Raw genomic sequence first — 26,401 nt, 5'->3', positions numbered from 1 at the left:
ACACCAGCGGATCCCTTTTACCGAGTTTCCTTCACTCACAATATTTATTTGCTTCACACAAGAATACATTAGTCAACACCCCCCCCTGCCCATCACAGATTTCCATAATTGTATAAATCCACAGACACCTTTGTCGTAACCTGTAAGCAATCTTTTGATGAGGCTGTTTAGCAAATCACTGTTAGCGATTTGATTTTAACGTTGCAAGTTTCACTTCATTTAACCGAAGCCTCAAAACAAGCAGCTGAATACATGAAAGCATCACATGTCCAGGTTTATCTCCTAGGGTTTGGACTTTGGGTCGCATTTTAGACACAAAATGTAACCAACTCTCTCCGAGAGGAGGACCTGACATGTACTGCCTAATCCAGAGGGTTGGAGGGTTGGTTCCCAAAGCCAGCCTCACCCATACCGTCTCCGGTTCCCCACATAATATGTGATAACCCTAACCCTAATTGTTACTGAGTTAACAAGACAGTGTTTAACATGTTATAACTCTAACTCTAACCGTTACTGAGTTAACATGACACATGTTTAACATGTTTTAACAAGTGATCCCTCTAACCCTAACTGTTTCCGAGGTCCCATGACAGTGTTGATGCATGTTTACCATGTTTTAATACGTTGAGCTCTTGGTTCAGCAGGGTCTTGTGCACAGACCTGTAGTCGCGCCAGCGAGGATTGAGTAGCTATTGAGAAATGCACAAATGTAAAAATGTATAAATTATATTTATGATAAAATAAATAATCTCAAATACACATTGACATACTATATTTAGGGAATTGTATAAGTGAAGCCCGTTTCTAAAAGAGAACTCATCAAATGCTTTTTATTTAACAGATCGATATCCACAGTGCTACTCCCACGTCCAGACTAGAGCCTCATCTTCGAACGCTTGCCTTGGTCTGTTCCTCCCGGCTACGCTGCAGGTAACCCTGGGCACCCGGCCGACATGAGGAGAGATAAGAAAGATGAGATTTTAATGATTCTTGCTGTTATGTTGCCGGTAGACTCCAAAGAATGTATTTTTATTTGTTGACGTCCACTCGAAAACGATAGGAACCTCATCCTTTTGAAAGATTTCCATATTATTAAGGTGTTATTATCTATCAATGATTATTATAATTAAGGTATTTAGGTTATATTTGATGATTGGGGGGAACATGGTAAGATATAGAATGTGGGTCTAACAATAGAACCTAAGAAATGCTCAGTCCCCTGACAGAGGACAAACGATTCACACTCCATAAATAAAGATCAATTAGGAAGATGAATGAGTGTTCAGTCAAGCTGAGAATGTTTACAGCGCATCCTTCAAGGAAGACAACGATAGCATCAATATCATCAGTCACACACGTAAGTACCATCACCACACACACGCACGCACGCACGCACACACACACACACACACACACACACACACACACACACACACACACACACACACACACACACACACACACACACACACACACACACACACACACACACACACACACACACACACACACAGTACGTCTGGCCCCATACGCATGCTCATACACACTTCCTCACAAACACGCATATACACATGCACACAACACACAGGATCCCATGAGGAACAGGCTACCAAGCATGCATAGCATAGTGTTCATGGGGGGACGCAAGGACATTTTGTAAAATAAAAGTCTCCTCACTGTGAAGAGTCGCTGTGTGAAGTGAGAACGGCGAGGCGATGTTGTCATACCGACACACAATTGTTTTGGCTTCGGAGGTGGCTAAACCCTGAGCCTGAGCCACCTCTCGGATAAGGGAGCGGTGGGAAGGGTTAGGGTGAGAGGGTTAGGGTGAGAGGGTTAGGGTTAGGGTTGGTTCAGGTTAGGGTTAGGCTTATGGCGTTATTTTGTGGGTTTGAATTGTTATGGTTATTGTTGGGTTAGGGTTATGGCGGTATGCCATGGGTTTAGGGTTAGGGTTAGGATTAGGTTAGGGTTAGGGGAATATGTTATGGGTTTAGGGTAAGGCTTAGGTTAGGGTTATGGTTTTATGTTATGGGTTTGGTTCCTAAGCTCATTCATGGGTGCAGTTCATTATAGAACTTTAGTACAGTTATTTATGCAAAAATAAAAGCTGACAGTGGGACGTGGTTTGGAAAATATTTTGTTTAAATAATATTATTATTGATCAGCAGACACAGTAGTCGTAGCGGCAGAAGCGGCAGAGTGCTACACCCCGATACCACGATGTCTTCAACAGCCACTGTGAAGTTGAATAATTTTAAAGCTGATAAAAATATACGCTTTTATCTCTGCGCTATCTTTGGGCTCTCGAGAGAAAGATGGCGACTCTGAACCCTAGCTTCCTGATGATCCGTCAGGACAAACCACCATCTCTCTGTCCCTGATCGAAGGAAGATAAGAAAGAGAATCGAAGGATGGAAAAGGAGTATGGTTAGGCAGAAGCTAACGATTGAAGGAGCGGGAAGAATGAAGGCAGGGGGGGAGATAAATATGCCTCCAACAAAAGTCCCCTGGTATTCTTTATCCATTTCATCAGAACATTTGCATGCCACCACCAGGCCTCGGGAGGCTGGACGGATGAATCGAGTGACAGATAATAGGAAGGAGGGCGCCGGAGTGAAGAATGTGCCCTTTGATTATCCTGTTTGCTGTGTCTGGTTGTTTTATTTCTAGGGCTGGAGACTATGATGTACACGTTTCATTAAAATTGAAATGAAAGGCTGTGCTGAAAGGCTGTGCATAAAGGCATCTTAAGTACGTTGAATAATGGATATAAAAGAAAATGTAAATCCCAATCTGGATGGTGACTGGATCATTGTTTTAGACAACCGTGAAATGTAAACGTGGTCTTTTTCCTTATGTTTACCCATCTGTATTCTTCTGCACATTATTGAACAGACCAAAACACACTGGGGAGCTGGTGTTGGGGAGTATGTTAGGGCTAGGGATAGGGGGTATGTTGGGGCTAGGGTTAGGGAGTATGTTGAGGATAGAGAGTATGTTGTGGTTAGGGTTAAGGAGTATGTTAGGGTTAGGGAGTATGTTGAGGATAGAGAGTATGTTGTGGTTAGGGTTAAGGAGTATGTTAGGGTTAGGGAGTATGTTGAGGATAGAGAGTATGTTGTGGTTAGGGTTAAGGAGTATGTTAGGGTTAGGGAGTATGTTAGGGCTAGGGTTAAGGAGTATGTTAGGGTTAGGGAGTATGTCAGGGCTAGGGTTAGGGAGTATGTTAGGGTTAGGGAGTATGTTGGGGTTATGAATGTGAAAATGTGAAATTATTTAGCAATGTTAATGGTTGAAAATTCAGTACCCTGCTTATTCTGGTGATGCTTGGTTGCCTTATGATTGCTTTTTATTATGCATTATCATTAAGCCACTCCCCATGGGAGCTTGCTGGTTAAGAACCAGTCTGCATTTATGAGGCACATTCAGCTCACTGGGAGCTCATGTCCACACTCTGCCCTAACCCTAACCCCTGTGTGTGTGTGTGTGTGTGTGTGTGTGTGTGTGTGTGTGTGTGTGTGTGTGTGTGTGTGTGTGTGTGTGTGTGTGTGTGAGATTAAGAGAGTGGAAGAGGATATACTCTATAGGCGTGTGTGCGTTTGCGGAAATACATTAGGGTTGCAAATGCAATATGTACATCGAAAACATGCGCGCACACACACACACACACACACACACACACACACACACACACACACACACACACACACACACACACACACACACACACACACACACACACACACACACACACACACACACACACACACACACAGGGTGCTCTCCCAGTCTTACCTCTCCAATGGGAGCTGAGTGAAAACGTAACGTCTTGTGCGGTGCTGGGGGAGACGTGTATCCTATGAGTACCATGTGGGGTAGGAGTATCCTGTGAGTAACACCTGGGGGAGGAGTGTGTATCCTATGAGTAACACCTGGTGGAGGAGTGTCTATCCTATGAGTAACACCTGGGGGAGGAATGTGTATCCTATGAGTAACACCTGGGGCAGGAGTATCCCATGAGTAACACCTGGGGGAGGATTATCCTATGAGTAACACCTGGGGAGGGGGGAGTGTGTATCTTTTGAGTAACACCTGTGGGAGGTATGCGTGTGGAGAGCTGACAGCATCACGCGTCCTGAACACTAACGGGATACAGAGAGTTTAGCGGGTAAATCAAATAGCAGAACGCCAGAGGGGTCTATTTGTATCGTTCCTGCGTTCCGCCTGACAGCCAGCGGGGCTGTGAAGCGCGCGTCAGCATCCTGTGTTTCCTCATCTTGTCAACATAACTGTCCGGACTCAAGCTGCATTCTAATCATGGAATCGTCTTCTACTTTTCTTCCCACAATGCACTGCAGGTGTGCGTCCGTGGTTCCCATGGTTTGTAAAGTTAGGGGTTAGGGTACCGTGGGCTGACTCACTCCTTCTCTCTGGGTTCCCTGAATAGCCCTCTGCCAGGTCAGGGCTGTCTACCCCTACAACACCTCCCTGGGATCGGGTTAGGGTAATTAATTAACCCTGAACTCCCTAGCCCTAAGTCCACTGTCTTGTCCGAAGGGTTCCCCGCGGTTCGACCCTAACCCCCCCCCGCCCGGCTGTCTTTGTGGTCAGGGAGGTGTGGCCGTATCAACGGGCAGCGGGGGCGTCTGGTGGCACCACTGCAGCCCTCTGTTCCCATTAATGTTCCTCTTCTGAATGTTACGCTCTAGTAATATCTCTCTCCCTCTGCTCCGCTCTCTCCCTCAGCTGCTATATATTCCTCAGGTGTAGAGAGATCTCTCTCTCTCTCTCTCTCAGGTTGGACAAATGTGCAATGTTCCCCATAATGTGCTGTAGACCCGAACCCGTCATCAAGCTGCCTTCATATCATGTCAATGTAAAAACGGCATGGCATTCAAATTGGCCTTAAAGTAGTATATATGTATGCATGTATTCTCTCTCTCTCTCTCTCTCTCTCTCTCTCTCTCTCTCTCTCTCTCTCTCTCTCTCTCTCTCTCTCTCTCTCTCTCTCTCTCTCTCTCTCTCTCTCTCTCTCTCTCTCTCTCTCTCTCTCTCTCTCTCTCTCTCTCTCTCTCTCTCTCTCTCTCTCTCTCTCTCTCTCTCTCTCTCTCTCTCTCTCTCTCTCTCTGCAGGATGGAGTCCTGGGAACCATGATTTATGGTATGAATAAAGTGCTGTGCTCAGCAAGTATTCCTATATATATATATATATATATCTTTATTTATATCATATATACATAGCCTGGCCTTATTATGTATCCAGTACAGGTTAGGGAAGAGAGAGTAGAGGGTCGACCTATTCACTTTATTTACATGCATCATGCATGGTCTCTAACCTGCTCTATCTCTAGCCTGCTCTATCCCTAGCCTGCTCTATCCATAGCCTGCTCTATCCATAGCCTGCTCTATCCATAGCCTGCTCTATCCATAGCCTGCTCTATCTCTAACCTGCTCGATCTCTAACCTGCTCTATCCCTAGGCTGCTCTATCTCTAGTCTGCTCAGGTGAACAGAGCGGACTGGTGAACAGACTGGTAGACAGAAAGATGAACGGATAGATGAACAGACTGGTAAGCACAGCGGACTGGTGAACAGACTGGTGAAAAGAGTGGACCTAACCTCCGTGAACAGATCTAAATCAATGTGTAGAAATAATGAGTCATCAGTGAAGAGTTTCTCTTCCACACTTATGAACTGTTATTCTTTGTTTTTTTCAATGGCATTACATGGAAATGAACCTTTCTGCATTAAATCTCAACCTACAAAACACGATGCCAGACTGAGAATGAAACGTAGCTTGCATGGCATTACCATGTTACCAAATATTGATCACGGTAATTAAACTTGAAATTGGTATCACTGGGCTATTGGGCTATTTCCGTACCGATTACATCAGCATTTTGCAGACGAGGTCTTTGGTGGTGAACCGGGAGAGAGGGCTTTCTGTCCGTCTGTTCAGGGTCCCTACAGGCCAATTGGAGCGTACCGAGGTCTGCAAGAGCGTTGTTCAGGTATCGCTGCTCCAACCGTTTCCCCACTGAATAAAACATGATGCTGTTCGATTGTTAGGTTCTGTATCCCGTTGAACAACAGGGATACAGAACCTAGTTATCAACAGCGACGTACGGAGAGGTACCTGCTACTGCTGTCGTGGATTCAGATATGAGAACAGGTGGAACATGACTTATTCGAAAGTACGTCGATGGGTTTGGTGTCATCACCAGTGACCAATGACCAATAGCCCCCTCCCTCCCTGTCGATTGTGACCCCTGCTTGTGTTGACGATTGCATTGTTTGTTTAGGTGCAGGCCGCCACAACAAATGTAGTTGATCATTCTGATATTGGTGAGGGTTAAAACGTGCTCAGTATCTATTCCATTCCAAACGCCCTCTCCCCCCCCCTGTGTTTCACAGCGGGAGAGTCATCATTATATTTTGTTAAGGAATGGAACGACACTGGCCCTGAATGAGTCCAAGGACACGGCGGGAGAACCTCCCGCCTCCCGACGTTCATCAGAACACAGGATGGACCGGATCTAACCGGCCAATGAGAAGACCTGGCGAGCGTGGGCAGGCGGCTGGTTTGAGAAAGAGAGGCGGTGGACACAGCATGTGAACACAGCCAGTGGGTCGTTGGGACTGTATCAAAAGCATTTCTGATGAGGAATATACTGACACAAAAGACAGAGAGAGAGAGAGAGAGAGAGAGAGAGAGAGAGAGAGAGAGAGAGAGAGAGAGAGAGAGAGAGAGAGAGAGAGAGAGAGAGAGAGAGAGAGAGAGAGAGAGAGAGAGAGATTTGTGGATGGACAGAATGCAGAAAGTCTCTCCCGCTGCAAACCGTTCAACCATCCGGAACAGCTTCAACACTTCTGTCAGCTGCGTTTTCTAATCGACAGTCTTAGATAAGGCGTCGTACATTCCAATATTGAACATGTATAATGCATTAGCGTAAGTAACAGGGCTAACTTTTAAATGACACTTTCAGAACTATTCTTTCTACGTTAATTAAAATGGTCAGCGATGTGCTACAGAGCAAGACTTGGAGAGAGCAAAGCCATTTTATCGTTTTCCTAATCTTCATCGCTGGTGTTACTAATTGAGGTTGTGATTAATTACTACATGTGGGAATGACTTCACCACTACGAGCAATAGAGAGAGAGCAATATGATGATGATAAAAGGTTGGGGTTTACGCTAGCATAAAGGGTTAGGCTAATGGGTTAGGCTAACCTAGCATAACGGGTACTCAGTGGCATATGGAGAAATAATATCACCATCACAAGCAGTTATGTCATTTCATAACCTGCTTGTGCACTTTTACTGATTATATTTTGGATATGTAGGCCTAATCTGCACTCTATTCAGTTGTGTATACTTTGTTAGATTTCAGCTAATTTCTAAACTGTTTGTATAGACTCTCCGTTGTGTATTTTTCGTCGTAGTAGTAATTCTTACATTATGTTGTGCAGAACTTAAAACAAAATGTAACTTTAATTTTTATTGCACGCAAATATAGATTTTAACACATATTGCACCACAGACAGGTGTTACCCCAGAATTCTCTGGTGTAATGTTTTTCACACAGCGTTGGCGCACAGTTCTGAATCAGATGCGACTGTTGGGCAGTAGGACGCAGACAACAGAACCGTGCTGCCCAGTAGGACGCAGACAGACAACAGGCCGATTGGTTTTTACAGGAAGGGATCACTCATACTATACCAGTGTTTAGAATTTATCATTTTAGTGAGTTGTAATTTTAAAGTTATTTTACTTCTATATTAACTATTACTAGTATATAATATCCTTTTTTATATATATATATTGCTCTTGTTGGTGGAAGGGTCCAAATGTGATAAATAGAAGGACACCGCCACCTTCTGGTTAAACGTGTAAGTGCAGGAGGTCGAAGGATAGACTGGACAGGCCAGTGGAAGGGTTCGAAATAAATGTTTTCCCCGAGACTCTTTATGAGGCATTTAAAAACACTCATCAATTTCAGAGGCAAATTTCAAATCATTAAATTCCGTGCACTATTAGTTTGTTCCTATACAGTGGCGGCTGGTGATCAAATTTGTGGGTGGGGTACAGTCAGCAACGGGGGTCTGGGGGTCAGAAAATTTTGAATTTGGTCGATACGATTTCCTGTATTCTGGTGCTTTTTGGGGATGGCCACTACCTAAAAAATCATTAGCTTCATAGCTAATGAATTTATAAAGATTCATAGCCTACATCATGACTTGCAGGGCCTGTACAAGCTTACACTGCATACAGACCCTACTTTATGTCCATTCCACCAACCATTGCTATTTCACCTGTTTTTTTTTTCTGATAATGCGGGTCAAATAGCACCTCACAATCAGAACACAACACAAAAAATAGAAAATTGAGTTTTAGGGAAGAATTAGGCCAGGGTGATATGGCTGAAAGCGATATAACTTGATCATATTGATCGTCAAAGACGTTCCAGAATGAGCTCCTTGACTGTATGATATCTGTTGTTAGGGAACAGATTATCAAAGAAGCCCAGAAGAGCGATTTTCTGTCAATCCAGGCAGTAGAGAATATGGACATTAGCACCCAGAACCAACTTGTGCTCCGCTACATCGATGACAGAAACACAGTGCAGGAAAGGTTTTTTTGAGTTCATCCCACTGCAGTCAGCAAGATCTGAGAGCATAAATAAAGTTAAGCTTCAAGCTCGTTTCAAGGTGACATGGGTCTGGGCAGGGCCGTTGCACCAAATCCTGGGCCCCTACACACGAGGTACTGATGCCCCCCCCCCCCCTCGATTGTTGACGACGACGACGAGACGAGACCATGTGCGACTCCTAACACTGGTGTCAGCACTCCTTTTCCACCAGCACTCCTAACACTGAAGGTGGAAAATTCGATTCGACACTTTCCCCCGCAGTCCGTCGGCCCTGGGGCCAAACCATGGACCTGCTGGGCAATTTTTCTTGCACCAATGAAAAGCGGTCTCTGCTTGATATGCCGCAAAGTTTCGTGGCCGGTCCCCCTGACGTTCAGAAGCATTTAAAGTGTTGCTGGCAGTGGCAAGTACGGTATATCAGTTAAACGAGAATAAACGCCATGTATTGTTGATATTGTTATTTCGTATTTATAGCTGGCAGATATATTTTAATAACCTACTTTAGTCTCCTAGGCCCGTAATGGCTCGATTTAAATCACGCGATGCCTACTTCCATTTGGGAATACATTTCATGCAAATTGATTTTAAAGTGGTTTGAATCGCTAATGTCTGAGATATGGCTAGGTACCAAAATCAGTCTAATTAGATGTCAGACGCAAAGGGTCATCATTAAACAATGTCACGGTCCAGTGAATTTACAGCAAGAACATCCAAGAATGTAGCGGCCGTCCTTTCCGTACAAGTTGGGCCTGGCTTTTATTCATAAATTAGAAACTTACTCCGGAAATGGTTATCCAATCTGCCTGCTGAAAGCGGTTTTTGGCAGATTTTGTGAAAAAGCTGCATAATAGATTGTATTAGATGGCTACGCAATAAAAACACATCTAAACAGTGGCCATCACTACACCAATACTGTCCCAATATGCATGCAATTAACGAAAGGAAATTCATAAATAGCTTTCAAATCGATTTTTATTTGGCAGACATTTATTTTCAGAGTCAATACTCGAACGGAAACATGGAGCTCGTCAGGCAAATTTTCTCTCTAGACTTCCTATGAGCTTCCTGGTCATAGGGTGAGGTCAACACCCAACACCTTCAGTAGTTCCGGTCTGGACGCCTGTTGATGGGGAAACAATACAATGAAACCAGGGATGGAGCTCAGGGACCGAGCCTACACTGGAACCACCGTTCAGCAAAACTCAGGAATCAGATCCGATTCTCATCAAAGATAATCAGCTTTTAGCTAATGTCTTCATCATAGTCAAGCATGGAGGGATTAAGAGCAGAATACTGGGCATGACGGGCTCACCTGTGCCAGGGGACTTCCCACGGTCTTAGGGACTGGAATGACCAACTCGTCCTGTAGAATAAAGTAAACCTTAGACAGCGAAGGAGATTTCAATAGAGTATTCTTACGAATGTCTAGTCTCAGAACTTAGTATTTTTTTATTTTCAGAGTCAAAACTCAAACAAGGGGGATACAATGACATCACAGACGAACGTATAGGACAAAAGGAGCATGTTTTATACATTTAAATCAACTACCTGTCAGATGGTACAATCCAACCCCTTCAGCCATTGAGGGGGAACGGAATTTGTCCAGACCGCAGGATTGGTTTTCATCCTCTTGCGGAAGGGCTGGACTTCACTGTAGGGGAACAGATTTAAGCATTAATTACTCCGTTAGCCTTCATAAAGTCGTTATTGTATAGCCCATTATGTCTCAGATGGTAGTGCATGTTAAGTATCCTCATGGTAGTTAAACTCAAACTAATAACTGGAGAATCATCACAGACAGCAGGTACAGACCGCAAGCCAAGTACCATGAACACACCTTCAGTGGTACAAGTTGCCAGGTCTTGACGCTCCGTCCTTCAGTGGTAGAAGTAGCCAGATCTTGCCGCCCCCAAACTAACAGCATACCCAGTATTGGCCAAGCGGTCGCAGAAGGAGTACAATCTTGAGGGCAGCCGAAGAAATGTCTTCCTATGTAGAAAAGCGAACAGATCAGACGGAGCAGGAGACGGCAACAAAATTACATTTTATGAATGGTGTCTCAGAACTTAGTATTTTTTTATTTTCAGAGTCAAAACTCAAACAAGGGGGATACAATGACATCACAGACGAACGTATAGGACAAAATGAGCATGTTTTATACATTTAAATCAACTACCTGTCAGATGGTACAATCCAACCCCTTCAGCCATTCAGGGGGAACGGAATTTGTCCAGACCGCAGGATCGGTTTTCATCCTCTTGCGGAAGGGCTGGACTTTACTGTAGGGGAACAGATTTAAGCATTAATTACTCTGTTAGCCTTCATAAAGTCGTTATTGTATAGCCCATTATGTCTCAGATGGTAGTGCATGTTAAGTATCCTCATGGTAGTTAAACTCAAACTAATAACTGGAGAATCATCACAGACAGCAGGTACAGACCGCAAGCAAAGTACCATGAACACACCTTCAGTGGTACAAGTTGCCAGGTCTTGACGCTCCGTCCTTCAGTGGTAGAAGTAGCCAGATCTTGCCGCCCCCAAACTAACAGCATACCCAGTATTGGCCAAGCGGTCGCAGAAGGAGTACAATCTTGAGGGCAGCCGAAGAAATGTCTTCCTATGTAGAAAAGCGAACAGATCAGACGGAGCAGGAGACGGCAACAAAACTACATTTTATGAATGGTGTCTCAGAACTTAGTATTTTTTTATTTTCAGAGTCAAAACTCAAACAAGGGGGATACAATGACATCACAGACCAACTTAACCAATCAAAAGGACCATGTTTTATACGTTTAAATAAACTACCTGTCGAGAGGTACCATCCAACCCCTTCAGCCAATCAGGTGCAGCGGAAATGGTACGGTCCACGAGATTGGTTACATCCCCTTGCGGAGGAAAGGCTGGAACTTTGCGGTCTGGGAACGGAGATGTAAGCATTTACTACACACTTGCAATTCATAAAGGAATGCTCCTTGTATAGCTTATTATGTCTCAGATGGTAGTGCATGTTAAGTATCCTCATGGTAGTTAAACTCAAAATGAATAACTGGAGAATCATCACAGACAGCAGGTGCAGACTAGTGATCGACCGATATATCGGTCGGCCGATATTCGCGTTTTTTACGTATATCGGTATCGGCCGATACGCGGCTGATTTTGGCCGTTTTTTTTTTTTTTTTTTTTACTTCTACCTCACCCGTTTTTAATATTTGTTAAATATTGTTCATCTACTTGTTCTTACTTGTTCTACCTCACCTGTTTTTACTATTTGTTAAATATTGTTCATCTACTTGTTCTTACTTGTTCTACTTCACCTGTTTTTACTATTTGTTAAATATTGTTTTTTATATTGAAGTTCAATAAATGTTTCTTTAAAAAAAAAAAAAAAAAAACGGCTCAAGAAAGTCGGTATCGGCGTATCGGCTAAGGCTGATGAAAAAATATCGGTATCGGCCCTAAAAAAACGGTATCGGTCGATCCCTAGTGCAGACAGCAAGAAAAGCACCATGAACACACCTTCAGTGGTACATGTTGCCTGGTCATTCCACCCGACGCAAACCAGCGGTGGCAGAAGTCGTAGAATCTTCAGGCCAGCCGAAGAAACTTCGTCCTCTGTAGAAAAGAGGAGACGTCAGACGGAGCAAGAGACCGTAAAAAATCTACATTTTATGAATGTTGCGTCTCAGAACTCAGAATTTGAACGTATTTTTTTATTTTCACAGTCAAAACTCAAAGGGGGATACAATGACATCACAGACTGAATCGTTATGAAGCCGAAACAGACGCATAAGGACATTTACCTGGCGGAGTGGGGTCATCTAGGAGTGGGGGGCCCCAACCACCAAGGGGGTCCTCTTTGTAGCAGAGCACCACCTTTGGAGGAAATATAATTATTAATGAACAGAAGTAAACGTACCGACTGAAAGCCCAGCAATGCTCCTGTCTCAGATGGTAGTGCATGTTAAGTATCCTCATGGTAGTTAAACTCAAAACTAATAACTGGAGAATCATCACTGACAAAGGAAGTCAACCACGCAAACAATTCGATCCAAGCATGTACTCACTGGAGGCAGGATTTGGTTGTCCGAGCAGGCCATCCCTTCAAACGACCATATTGTTGTCTGGAAAGAAAAAAACGTTGAAGGCAGTATCTCGCTCACTGGTTGAACTTTGAATTAAATTAAATACATACCGAGCTGACGTTTGGAAGCCCAGGTAGACGACAAGGTCCACCAACCCTGACCACCGCTGGCTTCATGACTAACATTAGAACACAGCTTTAGCTCATGACTCCTTACGAGTTCGAGTTCCTGACGCTCTTAACGTCCTCTTGTGCCGAGGCTCAAACCTAGACAACAAACGCGGCTGAAAGGCCGATGGAACTGGACAGGCGGAATACCACTCAAGTAATAATGGAGCAATTTTGATAAGAATAAATAGTCGGAAATGTAATAAACAGTTGTCTATCTTTATTTTCCAGACGGGAACAGCTCAGACAAGGACTCCGTATTGTTTGAGAACATCTGTGTATTTAGAGATCTTGCTCTCCACGTTCTTGGAAGCCAGTTTTGTGAGCTTGATCGTGGTCTTCTTTGTGGCGTAGCGCAGCTTTGCCTTCTCTTTCCTCTTCTGCTCCAGCGTCGCTGTGATCGCCTGGTACTTCCAGCCGACCTCATGGGCCAAGCGCCCAAGAAGAGCAAACTGGAGGGCAAGACATCAGATTGTTACATAATGCAGCTTAAATCTATTCATTACAATGAAATGATTCAAGACCTTGCAGAAATTTGGTCCAATGCACTAGTTGTCAATATTTTATTAATTAAATCACTAGAATACCCAACACCCTTAATACTCTAGATAAACCTCCGCTTGACTCAGTAATCAGATCCGTTTCTCATCACTAGATCAGTACTAGGTTAAGTTCTCTTCATAGTCGAGCATGGAGGCCAACCACCAACAGCAGTAACCCTTCCAGCTCCTCACCTTGCGAGTGGGCTTCAGGCGCACGATCTTCAGGGCGGCTGGAACGACCATTCGCTTCCTCTGTGGAAGGGAAACGAGCGGTCAGACACGAAGGAGACGCACCTAAACTAACTATCAGTGCCGTGTCTCAGAAAGTTGAATTTTTTTTATTTTCAGAGTCAAAACTCAAACAAGGGGGATAGATTTGCATCACAGACAACATGTGTACGCATAAGGAACCGGTCATGTAGACGTCCTAAAACAGGACCCACCTTGTCGTAGGGAGGGGGGATGCCGTCGAACACCTTCAGGCGATCCAGGGCTGCCTGTCCCCTCTTGGTTTTGTGGGGCAGCATGCCTGTTGGGGTAAGGAGTTTATAGCATGATGAGAAACAAGTGTCTGCTAGTCTTCAGCTCATTGACTTTCTCTGGACCAGCACATCATTCATCTCAACTCAGAAATCAGATCCATTAAGTTTATCCTCAATAGATGATCAGACTTGAGAAAGTGATCCGCATTGTCAAACATTATCTACCAAGTCCTGACTACTTTTCAAAGTAATACATCTTGCACTAGAGTAAAACTTGACTAGTTTAATACCAATGTGCAAAGCCAAGTTGGAAAAGTGAGGTTATCAAGGTAACTTGTTGACACCCTATTAAAAGGGAATAATCTGAACGGTATAAAATAACAATCATACGATGTAAAAACTTTAACTAATTCAGATATGTTGTCATTGATCGCTTGCAATAAACCTTAGTGCCTTCCAAATTGTTAATACCCGGGAATAAGTGCAACTTAGACAACATTTTAGAGCCAAATCATCTGAAGGAAAAGCCCCAAGTACCTCTGACGGTCCTCCAGAAGATCCTGCTAGGAGCCCTGAAGTGGTATGGCCCACGAGACGGGTTGGTGTTCATCCTCTTGCGGAGGAAGGCCAGGTACTTCACTGTGAAATAACATCAGCACATTAACACTCATTCTGGATTTACTGCAGGGATTCAAAACAGCTCATTGAGTCTCAGATGGTAGTGCATGTTACATATTCTCATGGTAGTTAAACTCAAAATTATTAACTGGAAAATCATCACCGACAAATCAAGTAATAATCAAATGGGCTATATGAATGCACTTACGTTTGTTACGGTAGAAGTTTCCCGATATGTTGATGCCCTCACATCTCACCACGACCACTTTGTGCCCTGAAAAGAAGAATACACGTTACTTTGCAAATACAAATAAATATAAGAAAGCAGTTGACCAAGTCATTAGTCTCAAAAGCTACAGAATCTCTTAACTATAACCATGTATAAAACGAGCAGATTCCCAGCAGAAGACTATCCATGTTTAAACGAACACATACCCAGCAGAAGCCTTTATATCCATGTTTAAACGAACACGTACCCAGAAGAAGCTGTTTCGCCACGATGGCAGAAAGTCTTCCAAGGAGATGGCCCCTGCCATCCAGGAGCAGAACCTGAACAAGAATGGACTTGGTTAGCTTGGGGTGGGTCTTTGATAAACTGAATGACAGGACTGTTGAGTATTTAGTGTTTTAACTCAAACGCTTTCCATCAACACCGACGTGAAGCGCGTCGCCCCACCGCTGCTAACTGAACTCACATGGAGCAGAAGGCATGTGGGACTGCCCGAGTTGTCATGGCTATAATGGGTACTAAAGTACGAAAAAAATAAAAGTAGGACCTCCGAATATGAACGACATTATCCTTAAAATGTAATGGTCAAGTATTTGCAAAGCGCGTGTTCTGTTGCAAGCTGTATCCTCGTTGGCTAATGTTAGCCGCATGCAGCTAGGGAGTCGCCATGATGCCGCTTCGTTGATGAGCCACGGCATTACGTCTTATAATCATCCAAAATTACATGAGCGACCAAGACATAAAACACAGATTGACTCAAATTAGTTATCACTTCGATATAGACGCAAAACCAGTTCATAAGAATCAAATTTAAGGTACATTATTTAAAAAAGCTCTCTCGCCGTTACAGACCTTATTGAACCGGTCCGCCATGATGTGCGAAAAGAAAGACAGACGGGGTCGCCCGTCCTAAAAGGCACGGGTGGGCGGATGTGACGATATTTCTGTTCTTGCTTGTGGGCAAAATAAGGAGTAGTTTGTGTCACATTGCCACCTTTTGGATGAACGATTGAAAAACAAATATCCTCCTAACGCCCATTGGGCGTGTACTTTTGTAATGCAAATTTTGGCTATTAGGTATTTGTTACAATTAACTGAGGCCACTGATTTGAAAATGTGCTATTTAATAGTGCCGTTTCGTGTAATCTTGTTATACTTATTAAACAATGGTAGATATCATCAGAAAATTTCCGAATTATACTATTCAGATTCAGACTTTATTGTCATTGTGCAAACTTGTACAATGAAATTGGGATGGTGCTCACTACCCATAGTGCAAAATAAATCAGTGCAAAAAGCAAAAATACAAACACAAACAACAGCAATAGGCACAATAAAGTGTCTTTTTTTTTAAAAATAAATAAATATGGTAGATAATTATTTTTATTATCTACCAATTATTTTTGCCCTATTCAGCCCCCGGGAGGAGTCAATGTCCTCCCGGGAGGGCAGGGGGCAGCCGATGATTTTTCCTGCCGTCTTAATAACCCCCTGCAGGGTTTTCCTGTCTTTGGCTTTGCACTTTGCGTACCACACCGTAATGCCATACACCAGTACACTTTCAACAGCAGAGTGGTAAAAGGTCTGCAGGAGCTTTGTCCCCACCTGGCATTTCCTCAGCAGTCTTAGAAAAAATAGCCTCTGCTGAGCCTTTCCGACCACCGCAGCTGTGTTGGTGTGCCAGGTTAGGCCCTTACTGACCCGCACCCCCAGAAACTTGAAGGAGGAGACCCTCTCCACGCAGACCCCGTCTATCTGGAGTGGGGTGAGGTCACCTCTCGTCCCGCTCCAGTCAAATATCATCTCCTTGGTTTTGCTGGCGTTCAGCAAAAGGTTATTAGCTGAACACCAGGCTGTGAGCCTCTGGACTTCCTCCCTGTATGCTGTCTCGTCACCGTTGGAGATGAGACCCATCACTGTAGTGTCATCCGCAAATTTGACGATGACATTTGAGTGATGGGCGGGGACGCAGTCATGCGTGTAAAGAGAATACAGGAAGGGGCTCAGCACATAGCCCTGAGGGGAGCCTGTGCTGAGTGTCAGGGTGGAAGATGTTTGTGTCCCCATCCTCACTGTCTGTGGACGGTCCGTCAGGAAGCTGTAAATCCATTTACAGGTTGAGGCAGGGAAATCCAGGTCAGTCAGCTTCCGGATGAGAATGTTCGGCAAGATTCTCCAGCAATCAGAACACATTACCAATATGGAAACATCTATGTATGCTCTTGTAGTTAAAATGCAATGTCATCTAGATTATAATATAGATTTATCTAGATTATACATCTATTTAATAAATACAAATATTATCAAGCATATTGTTTAAGGGCAATTCATCCATAGTTTAATGTATTTAGATTACAAAACACAACATACATGGTTTGACAACAAAAGTCAATGAAAAATAGTATTTACTCATTAGTCCGTAGCTATATTGTAATGAAGGCAAACCAATGTTTTAATAGATTCAAGAAATATATTTTTTAATAACTTTCAAGCATTTCAATTACATTCATCTCACCCTCAGAGGGTGAGCAGTGCATCATCAAAATTGTTTAAGGTATTTCCGGCGTGCCACGGATCACTGGAGGCTTCAGTCGTCGTGCTTCAGCATGCGGATCTTCCCCTTGTGCCGGTCGATCTCGCGCTGCATGCGCTCAATCTCCTTCTTGTGATGCTCGATCTCGTCCTGGTGGTGCTGCTTCAGAGCAGCCATCTGCTCCTGCTCCTTACGCCTGGGCAGAGATGGGGGACAAGTAAGCACTAGTTAGGTCTCGGTAGGACACAAAGTAAAATCCTACAAAAAAATACAAACACAAACCCTGAAGAAAGCGTAAAGTAATTCAGGTTTGTATACTACTTAGTTCGGAGGAAAGAAATACGTTGAAGGGAATACTTTGGGCAGAACTCTCGGACTCTTGAATGCCTCAGAATGTTGCATTAACCAAGAAAATGCGGAAAAATATTTAATAAATTGCTAGTTTGAAAAATGGACACCTACCTAAAATACAATTCCTCCTCTGCAACCTGCTTCTTCCCCATGGCTCCCCCCGCCTCCCTGATGGAACCTCCAGCTCCTCCACCTTTCCCAGCGCCCCCACCAAGCGAGCCCATCTAGAGAAACAGAATACAAAGATCAGGCCTCCAGCTCCACCTGTCCATCTAGATACACATAAGAGCGAGCTCCAAACTCATCCATTAACCAGGAAATTAATGGTCTCATTGAACGGTAGGGCTACAATGCGTTCAAGTGAAATTCATATTTGTGTTTATCTCTGTTTTTCACGACTTTCCTGAGGCCAGGAAGCGGACATGTGACATAACGGGATCACGATAAGTATGTGAAATCACGACACATATCGCTAGCCCGGACCTCTATATTACTTATTTTATTTCATTTTACCGTATTTTAGCCTTATCTACTTATTGCACTGTTGGTCAAAAATAAACGCAATTTCGATTCCACTATTTGTCTTCACATCTTTTGTAATTGAAAATATAGCTGACTTTAAACTTGGAAGTATTCCGAGGGTCATCTTCAAGGTCAAAAATGCTATGCTGGTTCACTGGTAACCTCTAAAAGACTCCAACAGGTGTTACTTTAGACCTGTCAGAAGGTCAGTCGACATGCTGTCACTCACTCAGCCGACATGACACATTTAATTTCCTGCATCGTCCATGTCGTTGAACGTCTCGATAGTCTGAACAAATTAATGTTATCGCCTTTCTTCTCACGTCTCCGACATTAGTCTCTTCCAGATATATGTATATGTACATAGACGTGGTCAATTCATGACCATAAGGATGTTTATAATTTGGTCAACTGGAAAGGTTTTACCTGATGATCGGATGCACTTCTCAACTGTGAAACGATAATAGACCTGAGTCCAGGTCGCAGAAGACGAGCCATGCTGCCTCCTGACAACAGCGTGAGGGTTAGGGTACAAGGTATAAGGGTTAGATTCAGGGTATAAGGGTTAGGGTACCGGGTATAAGGGTTAGTCAGTCAGACAACAGACTGCTGACCTTGTCTCTCAAACACAACACAAGACTGGACCATTATCTGCTGATAGAAGGGGGATCAAATCTCATACAAACGTAACATAACATAACAAACCAAGTAACTTTAATTTGAGTGTAAAGATATAATTGCACAAAATAGTTCATCATAATGAAAAAATAAATAAGGGACGATGGTAGAAATTATAGACTGGCAAACTACGGTACAAAAGCCAGAATACATGAACAGTCAGAACATGGTACGGTCTCACTTCGTTACGGTACGTTCTCTCTCTGCTGTCAGCAGCGGGAGTCTGTGCGGTGAGCGACAGCAAGTAATTTCATCACCATATACACGCGGACAGGAGCTTCTTTAAATAGTTTACTTTTTTACTTGACTTTGATTTGAGGCAAGACACAAAAGTATATCTACATTTATGTCATACCGGATAAAGAAATGGTTGTGTTCCGGTATACCCACCATAGTTTCTGGAGACTACTCGTACACAATTGAGAAATTAGTGATAAAGTAATAACACGACTAACCCTGCACAACTGAGATTTAAGTGATAATGTAATAACACTATGAAACGGCATCACAATCACAAGTCTGCATAGCCATCATGGTATTTGAAATTGTAACTAATATGCATCTCAAACTTTAATTGACTTAAATAAAACAAAGCTAATCAAAGCAAAAGTAAATCTGCTTGGAATAATGGTATTTAAATTTGCGAAAAGAGTCTTCCGAAAGCCAAACATGGCTTCTTCTCACCCGGACACAGTATGTCAGGGTTTAACCCCAAAACAAAATAAACTCACTTTATAAAAACCAGACATATTCTAAAGGAACATTTATTATGCCGATCATCAACATTACTTATTTACAGGCATTATTGGACCCTTATTAACAAGCAAGTGTATTTAACATGATCAAACAACCTCTTCCTTGTTGTAAAAACAAGTGTAAAAGAAAATAAGGGGAAAATAAGTTTTCGATGCATGCCGTCATGACGAGGGTTAAGTTCTTAAAATACTTCCAATTTTTAGTCTGAATTCATCGGTTTTTAGAGGCACTCAAGTTCTTCCACCATAACACAGAATCTACATCGTTCCTGTCAAGCTGGACTTGGATGCATTCCTTAATTAAGTCTTACCAAGCAATGTTTTCATTTCAGGAACAACTTCACAATGGTTACAGTCAACATTGTCAGATTAGAAGCAACCAATCAACCCACACTTGTAGATCATTTTTTAATTCCGTGCCACAATTTTAGAATAAATTAATAGCAAAAGCAAGTAAAAAAAACAAGAAATCACAACTCTGAGTTAAAGTTGCAAATACACATTTGTAATAGATCACAATTTAATGCCATCTATCTTTTGGGGTGAGAACGTAAAACAATAAATCAAATTAAATGATAAAAGGAATGCTGTCCCCTCCAAAATGAAAATAAGGAGGATAACCTTTGACCTGTGCTCGGTTTCTCCTAAGGAGGGCACTATGTGTTTCACCTAGAGAAACAAAAGAGGCTTTCTGAGGAGATCCATGTGGCTGCAAAGGCTTTCGCTGTTTTGGTTTCGATAATTGAGTAGCGACTGAAGTTGAACTGAATAAAACAGAGAGGCAAAAGGAAAAGAACCAAAGGACACCAGGAGAGCCTGCTCTCAGTCCTGCTTCACGTTGCCCAGTGCCCGGAGGCGCTCCAGGAGGGGAGGATGGGAGTAGTGCCACATGGAGAACAACCAGTCAGCCACTGGGAAGCCCAGGTTGTCCTTATTGAGCTTGATGAGGGCAGAGTACAGCTGAGAGGCTTTGCCCATACCCAGTGCAAATGCATCGGCTTGGAACTCGAAGCGGCGGCTCAGGACCGTGAGGCAGAAGGACAGGAGCTGCAACGACAAGAGAGCTGTGAGTGACCCGCTGATGGGTAATGACAGGAAATCATGATGTGAGACAGCAAAGGCAACAGGAGCTCTGAGTGACCCTCTGATGTAGCCTGGCTATTGCCAGACCAAGCTCAATCCTAGATTGCACGTTGATTTGGGGAAGCTGCTGTCATTTTATTCAGAACAAGCGGCGTGATCAATGGGCCTAGTTCAAATGACTCTGTACGCAATTGGCTGCATACCGTCGCTTCCCTGTCGTCATTGTGTTAAACCAGCCAATAGCTTGCCGAGGGAAAAGCCAGCTTGGTGATTGGCTCCCGCAAAAACGTATGGGAAGCAGAAAGAAATGTATTGGTCTTCTTCAGACCCTTACGGCCTGATTCCACCGGACGCGTTACGGCAACGTTACGGCAGCGGCACGTCTTGGCCGCGGTCACCGCAGCAGATAGGTTCCACTCTAACGCCCCGTGCCCACTACCTCCGTCAGTTGTCCGTTGACTTTGAATGGGGACGGTCGCGCAATGCATTGTGGATCCGTCCGTTGACTTGGAGCGTTCGCCACCGTCAAAAAGTTGAAAAATGTTCAACTTTTTCGGCAGCGACGGTTCCGTCATCCAATCAGATCGTGTATGCAAATTTAAGCACTGTGACGCGACTCGGGCTCTGACGATACTGGAAAGCGGGAAAGCGGGTCTTCTTGCCTCGCAACAAGCAGGAAGAAGCGGGAAGAACCCGGCGAAGCGATTTGATTGGCTGACGGTTGCCTCTGCAAAGACTACTCCCCCATCCGTCAGCCACGCCTTCCCACGTCCGTTGACTGACGGTGCAGTGGGCACGAGGCGTAATCAATGAGACCATTTCCACCGGGCGCGGCTGCGGAACGTCTCAGCAGCGTCCCAGGAGCGGCGTGCCGCGCCGCAGCGCTATCATTCCGTAGCATTCCTATTTTTGCCACGAGCCGCTGCTGAACCGCGTCAATTTCAACAGAGCCGATCGATCAGGGCAGGTAGTGAAAAAGTAAAAGCCATAGAGCATTCCGCTCAATTTTCAAAATAAAACACAATAAATAAAACACCAACATTATTACTTCATGACCGGTGGCACCAGGTCAGCAGTCAATCAATCAAAGGGTCTCAAATCATCCTTTTTATAAGAACAATGTCAGAAAGGACAAAGCCTGGCATTTAATTGCAGTAGTTTTGGGAGTGGAAGGTGAGTACATTAGGTTTAGGATTATCGCGGGATCTCGTGATCTCGCGTGAATACGGCTGGCTCGCAAGGCAGCGTTGCGCTGCCGTAACGCCCCGTGCCCACTACATGCGTCCGTTGCGTGATCCCCATTGACTTTAATGGGGACGGACGCGCAATGCATTGTGGATCCGTACGTTCCGTTGGAGCCTTCGGCTCCGTCAGAAAGTTGAAAAATGTTCAACTTTTTGGCAGCGACGGATCCGTCATCCAATCAGATCGCTGTACGGTTGCTGATTGACACCCCGCCCTCATGGGTAAAATCCTCAGTTTGTCGATGCTCATGCTAATGATCATGCGTTTTTCCCCGCGTGTGATTTGTTGACCATTATTTTAATTTTGATGTGCCTGTCCCCGGACGTGATTGGCTGCTGCATTGGAGGGCCGAGGATCCGGGAGGATAAAGCATGGGCGAGCTCAACATCCACGGCTGCTGGCCTTGGATATGAAGCTTGCCATATTGGGTCTTCGAATGGTTATTTGTTGGTTGATCGAGGTTCTTGTTAATTGCTACACGGGAACTTATCCCATGCTCTGGGCTAAATAAACAAAGAAAACAACTTCCAGTTAACCAAAGACATCTGGTTTTATGTTGCCATCCCTTCCCCTAGCGGGGGACGTAACAATTGCGTATGCAAATTTAAGCACTGTGACGCGACTCTGCCTCTGACGATACTGCATGGAAAGCGGGTCATCTTGCATCGCAACAAGCAGGAAGTAGCGTGAAGAACCCGGCGAAGCGATTTGATTGGCTGACGGATGCATCCGCAAAGACTACTCCCCCATCAGTCAGCCACGCCTTCCCACATCAGTCAACGGACGCATGTAGTGGGCACGGGGCGTAACGCGCCCGGTGGAAATGCAAGCAGGGAAAAGTCGCGGCCAAGACGTGCCGCAGCCGTAATGTTGCCGTAACGCGTCCGGTGGAATCCTGGTGTTAAGCTGGGTGAACTCAAATCACCGGCAGAATGGGCGGGGCTACCCAGTCTACCTCTGATGGGTAATGACACCATGATGAGAGACAGCAAAGACAACAGGAGTTGTGAGTGACCCTCTGATTGGTAATGACATGAAGTCATGATGTGGGACAGCAAGAACAACCGGAGTTGTGAGTGACCCTCTGATTGGTAATGACATGACATCACGACATGTTGGGTTAGCGGGAAGCTTTGTATCGGAGCATTGCAGGCCATTATCCAACGGCAGAGCCCCCGTCAGATGCGGATGTCTCGAAAATAATGCGTGCACTGAAACGGTAACCATAAATATGGGCCTCCTATCAGACACAATGTTTACCTCGTTGTACGGGGAGAAGATGAACTGGAAGATGATCATCAAGCCAATCAGTGTTGGCTGGCTGTCATTGAAACCAAAGGCGAGGAACAGCTCTCTGCGGCCAATCAGAACAGCAAAGAGGAAGAAGCACAGGAAGGAATTCATCTGCAGGAGGGAAACGGATATCGCTTTAATTAATTTGTATTTTAAGTAACGCAAAATAATTAGTCTTAGTTGAATCACATTTAATTAGTTCAGTATGTTACACAGTAGACACTACTACTACTACACTACTGTGAAATATCCGGAGGCTTCAAAGCCTGCAGCACATTCAAACCAAAGGAGGTGGCCGGAAGCTTTGCTTGATCACAAACCTCCAATGTCAACCGAACTGAACTATGTTGCAGGATTATTTCACTAGTCTGCCCCCTCAAGAAATAGCTCGATACTTATATCCCTAAAACAAGATATATACATTTATCCCTAAAAAAACTTGCATTTTATTATGTTCTTCATGACAATATGAGACATTGACATGAAATAATAAGAATAAGAATTAATATACATGTTTTGGTTGAAAGCATACATGTGGAGAACTGTGCCAAACTCCACCAAAATATCATACACTTCCTTTCCTAAATCCATGACCATTGGACGAATCAAGCCTTTCATCAGTAGAATTTCACCCATGTACTGTAACAACTAAATAATCAATGCTAGATGACGTCCTTCTACAGGGTGATAATGAATGATAATGACTGGTGATGAGTTACCTGACTAATCACGATGTTCTTGACCGTGTGACCAAGCTTCCAGTGGCCTAACTCATGGCCCAGAACAGCAAGGATTTCAGGATTGTTGCATCCTTGCTTCTTGTTCTGTACAAAATAACCAACATTAAATAAGTTATTAAGCGTGTGGAAACACAACCAAACTGATGTCATTAGAAATAAAAGAATTCATTCAATAAATAGTGCCCAAATTTAGATGAGCATATTAAACAGACCTTGGGTTTGACTTTAGACTCGCTGGGCATGTCATGGCCCTCCGGGTCCGCTCCCTGGTCTCCGGCCTGGTTCAGAGGCGAGTAGTCCTCCAATAGGGTGTCAAACAGCACAATACGCTTGTTCTTGAAGAACCCGTAAAAGTAGGCATTGCTGTGTGAGGAACGTTTTGAACCTGAAACAAACAACCAGTTAAAGTCACATTGACGCCTGGTTTCCATTCATTTTAATATCTCTTTTGACTCTTCTTGTGATCAGTGAACAGTCAACAATTCCAGTGCATGGATCATCAATTATAATATTATATATTATAGATATATTTCTTGGGAAGGGGTTAGGTCAAAACAAGTGATTTGGATCGTATCCCCCTGTCAGCTCATTTCATTGTTTTGCTTGTGCAGTCGAACTGTTAATTTGGGGGTTTCTTTAACTTTTATTACATACACTTTGGTAAGGGGGAAGCTGATAGACTGGGTCATGGTGTCTTACCTTCTACTACATATACTTTGGTAAGGGGGAAGCTGATGGACTGGGACATGGTCTCGATGTCTGTCTTCAGCTCTCCCTCCGGCAGTGGAGTGAACTTGTCAAACAGGGGAGCGATGTAGTCCGCATAGATGGTGACCAGAACCTGAGGATGAGAGAGAACACGTAGAAGAGGTGCAGCAATTAGTCCCAGTAGAGGTCACACCAAACGGAGGACATGGTAGTAAACCAGGCGATTGAGAATCGAAAGCATGGAACAGGAGGGATATCATCCTCCTGAAAACCCACTGACCAGGGAGACACATAGCGTGAAGAGCCAGGCGTAGATGAAGAAGAAGTCTCCACCGATCTTAATGATGTGGAGGAGCAGCGAGGTTACCGGGAGCAGGATGCACTGGGTCACAGCAAACTTCTTCACAGCGTCCTTCAGGAAGAATCCCAAAGTCTGGAGGCAGGTACAAATATAAACGGCCTATCCGCAATGGATAACATAGCAGCCTATAGGCAGTGGGAGTACAGTGGCATGTGCATGTTATGAAAACAAAAGTTGAGGAAAAGGTACCTGCTGATTGAAGCCATGTTTTTCCTCAATGATAAATGTGCTGTAAATACTCCAGGGAAGGCCGGTTACTGCACTGAACAGGGTGGCCAGGGTTAGAAAGACAAGGGACTGAGTTATCTCATACTCCGCACCAAACCCAAAGCGCCCTGAGACGGTCCCAGCGAGACTCCACAGGTAAGGGATTCCTCCCAGCACCAGGATCAGCTATTAAACAAAGACATTGCGATACAAACGTCTCAATAAATCGAACCAGGAGTAGGTATGTCAATTCTCGATTGTTGCTGGAGATTATCTGAATGTCGTACCGTCCCTTCAGTCTCCGAGTAGAGCCCCGACCAAAAACTGAAGTTGCTCTTGTCCAGCTGATAAAGGCGAGACTTCTCAAAGGTATCCGTGTCCATTATCTTCCCCAGCTCTTGTGGCACCCGAGTTGTGGACCTGTAGATCCTCCGCTGTAGAACCATCACAGCTCACTTCATTAGTCACTGCCGCAGGGATCCGATACACTTTGATCACAGGCAAGTGGTTCCAGTCAGATGAGCTCTATCGAGAACGGACCTTTGAATCGATCGATTACCAATACAAAAATACTGCAAGTCTGTATAGAGCTTATTCCGGGACAATATGTTAAGTAGCAGCTTTTATTGGTCATCAAGGCGTTTCTAAATAATTGGAGTTCACTACAGAGATTAATAATTGATTAATTAATATGAAGCTTTTACGAGGAACGTCTAACTAGTCTGAGGACTTACCTGTCTGTATGAAAGGTAAGCCTCCCATAGGTACACCGTCCACGAGAACCCCAGTACGGCCAAGAAGATCTGCTTCTCCAAGGGCAGGGCCAGCATTGACTCCAGCATCTTTGTTTTGATATTGATTAGTTGTATATTACTTAATAGATATCCAGCTGATTAGGCTAGCTTAACGAGCTAACGCTAGCAGGCTTGGTTGACAAATTAACGTAAGTAGCTAAACCCGATTTTCCACTAGGTTCACACACTAATGTTTAAGTTAATAGACAAAAACCCTGTTTATATCGAAAGCCAGGAGCTGAAGATAATGTTTCCACTAGGTCCCATACCAGTACACTACAGTTCAATAAAGCCACTTCATTCACGCAAGCTACAACTGAGTGTAACAAAGAATGGGGTTCTCACTGCAACTATAACGGC

At 44.1% G+C, this 26,401-nt stretch overlaps 3 protein-coding genes, 1 long non-coding RNA gene and 5 other non-coding genes across 9 annotated transcripts; all 9 read right to left on the bottom strand.

Moving 5' to 3' along the window:
* Nucleotides 1–8,977: 8,977 nt before the first annotated feature.
* On the bottom strand, nt 8,978–12,433 carry LOC130382731 (uncharacterized). Its single transcript, XR_008895611.1, has 8 exons — nt 12,168–12,433; nt 11,457–11,566; nt 11,117–11,268; nt 10,828–10,930; nt 10,489–10,640; nt 10,200–10,302; nt 9,964–10,014; nt 8,978–9,771 (listed from the first exon to the last, which is right to left on the bottom strand). It is a non-coding gene; the product is annotated as an uncharacterized LOC130382731 (long non-coding RNA).
* Nucleotides 10,372–10,453, bottom strand: LOC130383339 (small nucleolar RNA Z195/SNORD33/SNORD32 family). Its single transcript, XR_008895778.1, has one exon. It is a non-coding gene; the product is annotated as a small nucleolar RNA Z195/SNORD33/SNORD32 family (small nucleolar RNA).
* Nucleotides 11,000–11,081, bottom strand: LOC130383338 (small nucleolar RNA Z195/SNORD33/SNORD32 family). The gene has a single exon (XR_008895777.1). It is a non-coding gene; the product is annotated as a small nucleolar RNA Z195/SNORD33/SNORD32 family (small nucleolar RNA).
* On the bottom strand, nt 11,637–11,719 carry LOC130383340 (small nucleolar RNA Z195/SNORD33/SNORD32 family). The gene has a single exon (XR_008895779.1). It is a non-coding gene; the product is annotated as a small nucleolar RNA Z195/SNORD33/SNORD32 family (small nucleolar RNA).
* Nucleotides 12,434–12,589: 156 nt separating the features above from the next.
* Nucleotides 12,590–12,672, bottom strand: LOC130383337 (small nucleolar RNA Z195/SNORD33/SNORD32 family). Its single transcript, XR_008895776.1, has one exon. It is a non-coding gene; the product is annotated as a small nucleolar RNA Z195/SNORD33/SNORD32 family (small nucleolar RNA).
* A 428-nt stretch (nt 12,673–13,100) lies between these two features.
* Nucleotides 13,101–15,783, bottom strand: rpl13a (ribosomal protein L13a). Its single transcript, XM_056590618.1, has 7 exons — nt 15,624–15,783; nt 15,019–15,091; nt 14,751–14,816; nt 14,462–14,563; nt 13,886–13,971; nt 13,635–13,694; nt 13,101–13,352 (listed from the first exon to the last, which is right to left on the bottom strand). The coding sequence occupies exons 1-7, from the start codon at nt 15,642–15,644 to the stop codon at nt 13,143–13,145; spliced, it is 618 nt and encodes a 205-aa protein (XP_056446593.1). The 5' UTR covers nt 15,645–15,783; the 3' UTR covers nt 13,101–13,142.
* LOC130383341 (small nucleolar RNA Z195/SNORD33/SNORD32 family) lies at nt 14,630–14,712 on the bottom strand. The gene has a single exon (XR_008895780.1). It is a non-coding gene; the product is annotated as a small nucleolar RNA Z195/SNORD33/SNORD32 family (small nucleolar RNA).
* A 1,302-nt stretch (nt 15,784–17,085) lies between the features above and the next one.
* atp5if1b (ATP synthase inhibitory factor subunit 1b) lies at nt 17,086–18,818 on the bottom strand. The gene is made up of 3 exons (XM_056589939.1): nt 18,604–18,818; nt 17,767–17,879; nt 17,086–17,500 (listed from the first exon to the last, which is right to left on the bottom strand). Exons 1-3 carry the CDS (start codon nt 18,673–18,675, stop codon nt 17,359–17,361), a joined length of 327 nt encoding a protein of 108 aa, XP_056445914.1. The 5' UTR covers nt 18,676–18,818; the 3' UTR covers nt 17,086–17,358.
* Nucleotides 18,819–18,879: 61 nt separating this feature from the next.
* zmpste24 (zinc metallopeptidase, STE24 homolog) lies at nt 18,880–26,372 on the bottom strand. The gene is made up of 9 exons (XM_056589936.1): nt 25,982–26,372; nt 25,535–25,681; nt 25,230–25,433; nt 24,960–25,112; nt 24,671–24,812; nt 24,184–24,356; nt 23,951–24,055; nt 23,199–23,342; nt 18,880–20,657 (listed from the first exon to the last, which is right to left on the bottom strand). Exons 1-9 carry the CDS (start codon nt 26,087–26,089, stop codon nt 20,433–20,435), a joined length of 1,401 nt encoding a protein of 466 aa, XP_056445911.1. The 5' UTR covers nt 26,090–26,372; the 3' UTR covers nt 18,880–20,432.
* Between the last annotated feature and the right edge of the window lie 29 nt (nt 26,373–26,401).

Source organism: Gadus chalcogrammus, chromosome 5 (assembly GCF_026213295.1).
Source record: "Gadus chalcogrammus isolate NIFS_2021 chromosome 5, NIFS_Gcha_1.0, whole genome shotgun sequence".
In the NCBI taxonomy this organism is placed as follows: domain Eukaryota; kingdom Metazoa; phylum Chordata; class Actinopteri; order Gadiformes; family Gadidae; genus Gadus; species Gadus chalcogrammus.
This window is presented reverse-complemented; position numbering and strand designations above follow the sequence as displayed.

What these genes read in the sequence shown, in the direction of transcription:
- atp5if1b (XM_056589939.1), bottom strand. Translation starts at nt 18,675, where the DNA reads ATGGCTCGTCTTCTGCGACCTGGACTCAGGTCTATTATCGTTTCACAG. An exon ending in GAAGTGCATCCGATCATCAG is followed by an intron (nt 17,880 to 18,603) that starts GTAAAACCTTTC and finishes CTGTTTCTCTAG; the next exon opens with ATGGGCTCGCTTGGTGGGGG. An exon ending in GAGGAGGAATTGTATTTTAG is followed by an intron (nt 17,501 to 17,766) that starts GTAGGTGTCCAT and finishes ATCTCTGCCCAG; the next exon opens with GCGTAAGGAGCAGGAGCAGA.
- rpl13a (XM_056590618.1), bottom strand. Translation starts at nt 15,644, where the DNA reads ATGGCGGACCGGTTCAATAAG. An exon ending in GGCGAAACAGCTTCTTCTGG is followed by an intron (nt 14,817 to 15,018) that starts GTACGTGTTCGT and finishes TCTTCTTTTCAG; the next exon opens with GGCACAAAGTGGTCGTGGTG. An exon ending in GCCTGAAGCCCACTCGCAAG is followed by an intron (nt 13,353 to 13,634) that starts GTGAGGAGCTGG and finishes CTTGCCCTCCAG; the next exon opens with TTTGCTCTTCTTGGGCGCTT.
- zmpste24 (XM_056589936.1), bottom strand. Translation starts at nt 26,089, where the DNA reads ATGCTGGAGTCAATGCTGGCCCTGCCCTTGGAGAAGCAGATCTTCTTG. An exon ending in CTTACCTTTCATACAGACAG is followed by an intron (nt 25,682 to 25,981) that starts GTAAGTCCTCAG and finishes ATGGTTCTACAG; the next exon opens with CGGAGGATCTACAGGTCCAC. An exon ending in AGAACATCGTGATTAGTCAG is followed by an intron (nt 23,343 to 23,950) that starts GTAACTCATCAC and finishes TCCCTCCTGCAG; the next exon opens with ATGAATTCCTTCCTGTGCTT.